General features: G+C 38.8%; 1 protein-coding gene across 1 annotated transcript in view; it reads right to left on the bottom strand.

Moving 5' to 3' along the window:
- Window positions 1-9,759, bottom strand: part of LOC107665995 (NFX1-type zinc finger-containing protein 1-like) — a 14,978-nt gene extending 5,219 nt beyond the window's left edge. Inside the window, exons 1-11 of the mRNA XM_016457086.1 lie at window positions 9,717-9,759; window positions 8,782-8,858; window positions 7,211-8,685; window positions 6,057-6,343; window positions 5,563-5,801; window positions 5,237-5,359; window positions 4,758-4,906; window positions 3,807-3,950; window positions 2,011-2,122; window positions 1,030-1,322; window positions 67-206 (exon numbers count right to left, since the gene is read on the bottom strand). Coding sequence (XP_016312572.1) covers window positions 67-206; window positions 1,030-1,322; window positions 2,011-2,122; window positions 3,807-3,950; window positions 4,758-4,906; window positions 5,237-5,359; window positions 5,563-5,801; window positions 6,057-6,343; window positions 7,211-8,685; window positions 8,782-8,848 — 3,029 coding nt within the window. The 5' untranslated portion in view covers window positions 8,849-8,858; window positions 9,717-9,759. The remainder of the gene's footprint in view (window positions 1-66; window positions 207-1,029; window positions 1,323-2,010; window positions 2,123-3,806; window positions 3,951-4,757; window positions 4,907-5,236; window positions 5,360-5,562; window positions 5,802-6,056; window positions 6,344-7,210; window positions 8,686-8,781; window positions 8,859-9,716) is intronic.
- Window positions 9,760-10,163: the final 404 nt, after the last annotated feature.

Below are 10,163 nucleotides of genomic sequence, written 5' to 3'. Positions count from 1 at the left end.
TGTGTGTGTGTGTGTGCGTGTGCGTGTGCGTGTGCGTGTGCGTGTGCGTGTGTGTGTGTGTCTTACCGATACAGTCTCCATCTGTCTTTCAGACTGAGGATCCACACATCCCTGATTTGTCTTTCTTCTTCCACACTCATGGCTGAAGTCTTCCTCAGCTCTTTTTTAGCCATTTGCTTCATTTTTTTCTTCTGGTGGCCTTGCACCTAGGCACACATCAGCAGAAAAGTAGCACCGAGCTCATCACAACAACACACATGGTGCACAGCAATGCCTTACAATCAACATGAAATTTCACAAGCCATTTTTCTTTTACAGTATAACATATTTCCAAGTAAAACAGGTTATTTAAATTCTTGCATAACCCTGGCTTGTATGATGCCTTTTTTTTAGTTTGACAACCAAAAGAAACCATTCATTTTCATTGCATGCAAAAAAGCAGCATGAAGTTTACGCTGAACATCTTTTATGTTCCACATTAGAAAGAAACGTGTTCAGAACAACATGATGCTGAGTGATATTCCAGTTTAAAATGTTAATACATTTTAAGTATAAATACAATGTTATATTTTTTAGATTTAAAATTTAAATAAACAAAAGTCTGAGACCTACATCAAAAGAATAATTATAACATTCATTTTTAAATCCATTAAAATTCTTTAAAAAAATTTAATTGACGTTTACTTTGTCTTCGCCTTCAGTGAACTGTGAACAAACTGACGTCTTCAGTTTGTTTTAAATAGTCCTGCACTGTTACAAATGCATTTTTCAACGAGTTCCATGTAATCTCAATTAATATCAGCTCATAAAAAATTAACCTAATATTAATCATTCTAAATAATATAATTTAAATTGAATAATTAATTACATTTAAAATGATTGTCATAACTGTTTGTTTGTGTGTGTGTGTGTGTGTGTGTGTGTGTGTGTGTGTGTGTGTGCGTGTGTGTGTGTGTACATTTTTATGAATATAATGTAAACTGTTTTCAATCCAATATAAATGATTAAATAATGCATGAATTCTCATACCTGCCATTCCTCTTCTTCAGTCTTATTCTGAGCCTGACTCTGGACCTGAGCCTGAGCCTGAGCCTGAGCCTGATTCTGGGCTGGTTCTTGTGGTTCAGCAAAATTCAGGTTCATAGCCATCATCAACTCAGCCATGTCAGCGATGTTTTTCTCTTCTCGTCTCAGCTTTTTCCAGTCTTTATCCCCGTGCTCCGCATCCACCACTATCCTCTCGGCCTGGATCAGATCCGCCTCTTCATCGATATCTATCAGTTCCTCATCCTCCAGCTGTGCCCCGTCTTCATCTGCCGCCTCTGAGAAAGAAAGCAAGAAAGGATTGCAATGCTGAATTTGCCATTTATTCTTCTGGCATACGTTTATTGTCATAGCAGATTAGTAATGTAAGACTTTATATGTCCTGATTTCAAACAACATTGAAAAACCACCTTCTCAGCTTGCACAGAACTTAAGAAAATATCTCTAGTTTGCTTAAAATCAACATATCGGGACACAGATGTGAAGCACGTCCAACTTTTGTTTTTTGCTTTTTTTTGTGCTTTATCAACATGCAAAAATAAAATGGTTTATTTTAATGATGTGCTTGGTCATGAAAACTGATCACAAGTGGAGACACATTTGAGACACAGATAGACTAGGCCTCAAAGAGAAAGAGGCTCTGATGAGCTGCAGAAAAAAAAATACATTGCTGGCACTGTATTTATGCCAATAACTAGGTAATGCAGAATACTTTGTCTTATAAATAGTTTGGCAGTTGTTGCATCAATTAATAAATGATAATAAATACTGCATCTCAGTGGGGAGAGAAAATCATTGTGCATTAAAGAATGAAGGAAATCCCATAAAACAGCCATTCCTTTCTTTAATGAGCATGCGCTGAAAGAACTGAACTTTAATGATGTTGTGGAGTATTTTTCAATCCACAGTTTATTTTACCACATACAGAGCATAAAAATGAATGTTGTTAGTCTATTAGTCTCTCACCCGCTCCACCTGTTGGTTGTGGCCCCTGCAAAAAAACACAGAATCCGATGCCGAGCCACTCCGCTATCATTGAAGGCTTCTTTTTCCCCACACTCTCAAATCCATCTAACAGCTAACACAGAAGGAAAGAAGATTTTGCAAATTATTGAGTACAATCATATGTACATATTTCAGGTTTGCGTATCATATTTGATACAGGCTTTTATTGTTCATATTGTGACCCTGAAACACAAAACCAGTCTTAAGTCGCTGGGGTATATTTGTAGCCAACAATACATTGTTTGGGTCAAAATTATCCATTTTTCTTTTATGCCAAAAATCATTAGTATATTAAATAAAGATCATGTTCCATGAAGATAATTTGTACATTTCCTACCGTAAATATATCAAAACTTAATTTTTGATTAGTAATATGCATTGCTATGAAACTTCATTTGGACAACTTTAAAGATGTTTTTCTCAATATTTAGATTTTTTTGCACCCTCAGATTCCAGATATTCAAATAGTTGCATCTCAGCCAAATATTGTCCGATCCTAACAAACCATACATCAATGGAAGCTTATTTATTCAGCTTTCATATGATGCATAAATCTCAATTTCGAAAAATTGACCCTTATGACTGGGTTTTGTGATCCAGGGTCACATGCAGTATGATATAGTGTGAATATGGGGGGAAAAAACTGCTGTTTTATTCAGAGGCCCAAACTGAGCAAAAATATGAAACTTGGTGCAATTGGTGGATTTAAAGGAATCTTTAAAAACGACATCAATGGAAAGCTTATTTATTCAGCTTTCATATGATGCATAAATCTCAATTTCGAAAAATTGACCCTTATAACTGGGTTTTGTGATCCAGGGTCATATGCAGTATGATATAGTGTGAATATGGGGGAAAAAACTGCTGTTTTATTCAGAGGCCCAAACTGAGCAAAACTATGAAACTTGGTGCAATTGGTGGATTTAAAGGAATCTTTAAAAACAAGAGAAGCACCAGCTGAAACTGGATGTTTGTACAATTACACTAAAAGGCCTTTTACTTTGGCTAAAAAAAGTATAAACTACCAATCAGACAACAGAAGGCACGGAGTTGATTGTGAGCAGCAGGTTTTGTGTAGCAGGTTTTACAGCTAAGTTTTGATCGTGTTGATAATTTAAAGGCCTTAGAAATTTGCATATCAGATACGATACAGTAGATTTATAGGTCTGAAATTCACAGCTGCTGAATGCCAAATGCAGTCTCACTGGGAATTGCAACATACTACACGGTTTAAAGAATGATTGTCTGATTATAATTGACGAAAGTGAATCAAATCAAACGGCATACTAGCTTGTGCCGTTGTTTAGCTCAGATGTTCAGGGTAAAATATCATACTGCAAAATATAGCTTCATCGTGATCTGTATACACCATTTATGAATGGCATGTCTGACAGCTGTGGCAAAGCGTTTCATCTGTTTGTTGTATGATATTTGTTTTGCAGCAGAATCCACGGTCTCAATCTCGTGACGAAGGTGGAAAACTCCAGATCACGTGGGAGAATCCTAAAGAGCTGGAGCAGTACATCAGTAAACTGCAGCGTGCCGCAGAGAGACTCTCCATGGAGAACCGCAAACTCAGGAAGTGGCACACCGACTTCACTGACAAGGTGATCTTCCTCTCTCCTCTTCCTCAGGCCTTCAACCTGATACCTCATGCTGACTTGACCGTTCGGAGGGTCGACACAAATTCAGATTAGCATGGAAGAGCCATTGTGTGTGTGTGTGTGTGTGTGTGTGTGTGTGTGTGTGGCACTCACTGGCTGTAGACACAGACTGGCCCAGTGCTGAGAAGAGATGTAATTCTCCAGGAAGTCTTCTTTAAGGACGCCACGCAAGCTGCACTCCAGCTGAACGGACTGTCTCTTTAAGAGCTCCTGCGCAGCCTCCATCTGTGTGTAGATCTGTGGACATACAGCACAGCCCATTAGAACATAACTGGCACATAACTGTTCTCAGACAACTTTTGGATTTGTCTTCTGCCATTTTTACAAGAATGATTTACTAATAAAAACATGCGATGACACGTGTTATGCACATGGCTGATAGCACAATAACACGTTGCATCTAATTATTATATTAAACATTACATCAATCAGATATTTAATGCTTTTTTAGGAACAGTTTCAAAAATAAAGAGTGTTTTCATAATTGATTCACTCTTGTGTCAATTTAAACTTTTTTATTCAAAACCTGAGTGTTTACAGCAGGTTTATTATGGTTAACTAAAATTAAAATCATTAATAATAATAGTAATAATAGTAATAATAATAAAATTCCATCACTTGAAATAAAGCAACTGTTAAATGAATTAATATAAAATATAAAGACACTTACTTATTTTATTTCAGCTATGTGCTAAGGCATTATTTCTCATTTTCATTTAGTTTAAATAAAGTACTAAAATAACTAAAAATACATTTAGATTCTATTTAGACATATTAAAATTTTTTTATCAAAATGACAAAACACAAATTTACTAAAACTTTAAATAGAATTAAAATTTAAACAAAAATAACTAGTATAAAATATTAATAAAAACTATAACAGTATATCAATAATACTAAAATAACACTGATTACAAAATTATTTTTATTCTATTGACAGTCCTGATAAATAATAGATTAGTATAAACTATACACTAAACTAAACTAAAATAAAAAACAAATGTCATAATGAAATCTGAGTTATGTCCATAATAGAGGACTCACTTCATGATGGGCTCTCCTCAGGTGTTGTGGCAAATTTTTGCGGAAGTTTGATGCCCTGGTCAGCTCCCTCAGACTGAAGGGCTTTAGAGTTTCACTGTTACTTCGTCCTCCAACTCTTACAATGCCCTCTTTTAAAAATCCATGGATGCCTGGGACAAAAGTTATGAAATATCTCATTATTTCATACATGAAGCTGTAGAGTTATCATTTACTGGACTAGAATGAACTCTCTGGAGAAGCCATAAAGTTCAAAGTCCCTTAAATGCTTAAAAGAAAATCTCTTCTGAGACACATGACGTGAAATTACTGGTTTTATTGTTTGCCTTCCATTTTATCTTATTGTTGGCTCTTAGAAACAACTGAGAGATCTCATTTGTGACCTACCCATGTTTCTCCCTGCTTTTATCCACAAAGTCCTAAAAAAAAAAAAACAACAAGGTTTTATAAATACCACATAGATATAGTTATTAGCATCGTACCTTCCAGAAACTGGTCAAGAGCATGATTGGTATAGCAGACCACCAGCATAGGGCAACCATTTGACCAGGCCTCATGGTTCTCTAGCAAAGCCCGAGCGATCTTCAGGCCTACATGCGTCTTCCCTGCAAAGAGGAAAACAAACAGGATCTTCAAATTTACAGTTCAGAAAAAGAACAATCTTGCAGAACAAAACCAGATGTCTTTGCACTCCAGAAACAGGTTGCATCTATTATGTTGTTATTATTACATTTTTTGCGCATATTTGCAACTTGGTCTCGAGAGTACTACATTGGTTCACAGCAACCTCTAGTCACAGATTAGTCACCTGTTCCTGGCGGTCCCTGTATGATGACCAGTTCATTGGTTAAGGCCAGTTTAAGTGCTTCAAGTTGGCTTTCATCAAGACCCATTTTTTCCTCATCAGGCCAGGCATGTGGGGTCAAGGGGTTAAAGGGTGGAATCTTCTCCTGTCCTTCTGCTATGATGCTAGACAGATCATATGACCTTCCCTCCACCCGAAGGTAAGCTGGAGGATCTACATCTGTGTTGCACTCCACTATGTACCTAAAACAACAAAAACGTGCGGTGTGGTGTTTACCAATTTAAGCACGACTATTATTATTGTTCAGACCTGGAACTGATGATGCAAAGCCTTGGCAGTGAGTACTTTTGACTTAATACCACCTAGGAATCACCTAGAACACCCAAGCAACCACAAAACACTCTAAAACCATTCGGAATACTTTACTTTATTCAGATAGCAATGCTCTAGAAACCAGCCAAGTAAGAAAGACTCACATTTACTTTAATTATGCATACCTTTGAAAGGGAACATCGTTCTCGTTTTGCTCCTTAAGACCTTCTAGGACATATCGGTAGGCCTCAAAGTAAGCCGTAGTCTCGACCATCAGGAAGGAGTCTGAGGGCTGAACACTGGCCAACCTGGCCCTGCTGTCAGAAGAAAAACAGAGATGCACCTGTCCCTGCTTCAGTAGCTTCGGATCCCGATCGGTAACGGTGGCGAACAGGAAGGTTTCGAAGTTGTCCATGGAGAGACAGACAAGGGATCCGTAAAGCAAACGTTTGGAATTTTCCCACCGGACAAACTGTAAGAGAAGATACAATGAAATAAACGTATAGAAGGAGGCAGGGATGCACAATATTATCAGAATGTTATCTGAATCGGCCGATAATGGCTTAAAATGCAAATATCGGCATTGGCCCGATATGAAAAAAAAATTATGCCGATATGCCTTGCCGATAAGACTAATAACTTGCATATAAGTGAAATACTCTTATATTCCTCAAAGTAAGCCGTAGTCTCGACCATCAGGAAGGAGTCTGAGGGCTGAACACTGGCCAACCTGGCCCTGCTGTCAGAAGAAAAACAGAGATGCACCTGTCCCTGCTTCAGTAGCTTCGGATCCCGATCGGTAACGGTGGCGAACAGGAAGGTTTCGAAGTTGTCCATGGAGAGACAGACAAGGGATCCGTAAAGCAAACGTTTGGAATTTTCCCACCGGACAAACTGTAAGAGAAGACACAATGAAATAAACGTATAGAAGGAGGCAGGGATGCACAATATTATCAGAATGTTATCTGAATCGGCCGATAATGGCTTAAAATGCAAATATCGGCATTGGCCCGATATGAACAAAAATTATGCCGATATGCCTTGCCGATAAGAATAATAACTTGCATATAAGTGAAATACTCTTATATTTTTACAGATTTATTGATTAATGTGTAATATATAATAAAAAAATAATTTGTTTATTATCTCTGCACAGAAGAGACTTGGTGTTGTTTCAGAACAAAAGGAAATATATCGGTATCGCCATCGGTTATCGGCCAAAATGAGTAGAAAAATATCAGCAAAAATCCATCCAAATTGTGCATCCCTAGTAGGAGGACATGTTTGGGAGCTATAGAGTACATGGAGTTCTCTCGGACAACTTGTAGTTTGTGATTACCTCAAGAAGCCGTGAGTTAAACTGCACTTTGTAGGCAATTCCCGTTGGTGTGCAGAGTGGCAAAATCAATCGGGTGTCATAGTAGACTCTGATGTCATCGAAATGCCTCTTTTTCATTGGTATTCCATCGATAGTCTCACTGTGCAGGATGCTCAGGAGCTCCCTGACTCCATCTCTCAGCGGCCTCACGAAATCTTCACGCAGAAGTCGGAAGTGTGTGTCTAGATAGATGCGAGTGTTAGGGAAGCTTTGAGACATTATGTTGGGTCTCAGGAATGGCTTCTGGTCTAGGTGGAACTCCTCAATTGTTGGATAGATGCTCATCGTCCTGAAGTCTTCTTCCCCAGGTGGGGCATCCTCATCTGCTGCCAGGAAGGAGTAGTTATCTGATCGCAAGGTGCCTTCCCTTGATTTTTCCTGGATATGGTCCACCAAACCCTGCACCCTCTCTAAGTCTTCATCAGTATTGTCGAGAATATCCACACCAGAGGCACGCAACTGGTTGACGGTCAGTTTCAAAAGAGCCACCAACATGGAAACTGACTGGATAGAGCTGTGCGGAAACATGTTAAGAACTTCAGAGAGAAGGCTGATGATGTTGCTCAAATGTTGGGGATACTGCTCCCTTCGAGCTTGCTCGTAATCCGACATCATTCCAGTCACATGATACGGCAGACCGTTACGGAAAAACGGAGAGTCCTTGACGATGGCAGCCAAGTGCAGCACGATCTTGCGATCAATTCGAGACTCGAAGGCCTTGCAGAGAACTTGACAAACCAGCTGCACCAGGTCGCTTCTCATCGTATTGTCGTCAAGCAGATTCTTGAGCCCAGTGCTATATGAAAGGGTGATGGCCACTTCGGATGCTTCTTTCTCCAGCAGGCCTTCAAGAGTTTTATACCCCAGTTTGCGTACTTCAGGGGTGCCGTCTCTCCCTCTTCCTCTCCCATTTCCCCCTCTACCTCTTTGAGCTTCTACTCTTCCTCTTTGAGGTTCTTCACCTTGTGGTCCAACTCTTCCATCAGTCATACTTCCACTGGCTTGTTGGTGACCCGTGTTTTCAGGACGGTGAGGAGCTGGAAGTAAATAATTTACATAATGTTGATGCATGAGCCCTTGAACAGGTCTCCCAAACCCTCGAGAGTGTAAAGATGCATTAGTTAGGCCTCCTCTTATCACAGGGCAGTGGGTGTTGTTCCCGCTTGGCTTTCCTTGATGATGGTGCTGGTTATCTCCTCTCCTCTGTCCTCGTCCCCTTCCATCTCCTCCTCCACCTCCTCTTGCACCTTGAACTTTTTCATCTGGCCGTCGTTCCCTTTGGCTGTTTGTACTTCCACTGGCTTGTTGGTGACCTCGACCCCTTCCTTCTCCTCCTCTTCCTCTTCCTCCTCCTCCCTCCCCTCGGCCACCTCTGCTGCTTCCTCTGCTTCGACTGGGAGACCTGCTTGCTTGTCTTTGACCAGGCACAGATCCATCTGTTGAAAAAATAGATATTGTGGTGTATAAGTAATAAGAATGCATACTGAGTGACCAAGTTAAATAAGGCAATGTAAAGAAGTAAAAACCTATACCTCTTCTTTGAGGGGCACTGAAGCCTCCTCTTCCTCTGTGCTGTCCTCCTCCTCTTGGATTGACCATTCTAATATATCTGCAGAGCGATTATACCAATACAGTAAACACAAATAATAGAAAATAATTCCTCTCTGTAGATAACGGATATATCTTTACTCCCCTCTAGGTGGACATCTATCTGGTTGAAACCCTGGATCTAATGCAATGACTTAATACATTTTAGTTTTTCTCAGTCACTTTGGTACATTTCTTGAATCATCTTTAACATTTGCAAAAGAGTAAGTAAGTGCAGTTCTTCAAACGTTGCATACATGCAAACAAACTTTCATAAAAAGCCTGTAACTTCAAAATCCTTCCTTTATCTCAGAAAAGTAAATATTGTCAATGAACCTACATTCATATATGATTAGTCTGCTTGGTCAAATTGAGCTGATATCTGAACCGGACACATTATTGAATTATTGATATGCCACTGTGAAATTTCAGTTAAATCACAGTGTAGTTATCAACACAGACTAGACAGCATGATATGGACACACACACACTATATATATGTATATAGCCTATATGTGTGTGTTTGTGTGTATGTATGTATAGCTATATATATATATATATATGTGTGTGTGTGTGTGTGTGTGTGTGTGTGTGCGTATGTAACATTCACGATTAAACATGTTTTTATATTATTTTTTTCTAAATGCTTTATTGTACCGTTACAATATATATTGTGAAATGAGAATATTATTCGCGTTCTCGCTTTTAAAAAATATTTAAAAAATTAAATTACAAAAATTAAATGGTTTAAAAAAAACAAACACACAACTGTTTCTATTTGAGACGAGTAAAACCACCAGCAGCAAATGACACCAGATATAAAATATAAATAATAGTGTAAACAAAGCGATTCTTATTTCATATGATCTTCAGCACTCACCTGGTTATGGTGTCTTCAGTAATAGTGAGACTTTCTTCTCCTCGGTGGCTTTAAATAGCTACCGGTTTAGTTTCGTTTCTCGCGGCTGTGGGCGGACCGTCAGCCGGTTTCTCTGAGTCAGAACCGAAAGTGATGAACGGAAAACAAGACTCGGTTGCCGTGGAGAGATTTACAGACATTCGCTATAGGGGAGACCGGGGTAAGTTGTCACAAGCGATGTATCCCAATATTCACATCAGTAAACAGTTCCTTGGAAACAGAATCGATTTAAATGAATGAAAATGATTATTATTATTATTATAGTAGGAGTTTCTCACTATTATAGAAGTGATTCTATAGTTTGTCAAAATGAAATGAAGTATGCATAACTTGAAATTCATCAAACCTAAATTTAGTGTTGAGTTCATTGATCAGTAGTTTGCAAACACACCAATCTTTGTAGATCTT

Source organism: Sinocyclocheilus anshuiensis, unplaced genomic scaffold (genome assembly GCF_001515605.1).
Source record: "Sinocyclocheilus anshuiensis isolate Anshui unplaced genomic scaffold, SAMN03320099.WGS_v1.1 scaffold447, whole genome shotgun sequence".
Classification (NCBI taxonomy): domain Eukaryota; kingdom Metazoa; phylum Chordata; class Actinopteri; order Cypriniformes; family Cyprinidae; genus Sinocyclocheilus; species Sinocyclocheilus anshuiensis.
This window is presented reverse-complemented; position numbering and strand designations above follow the sequence as displayed.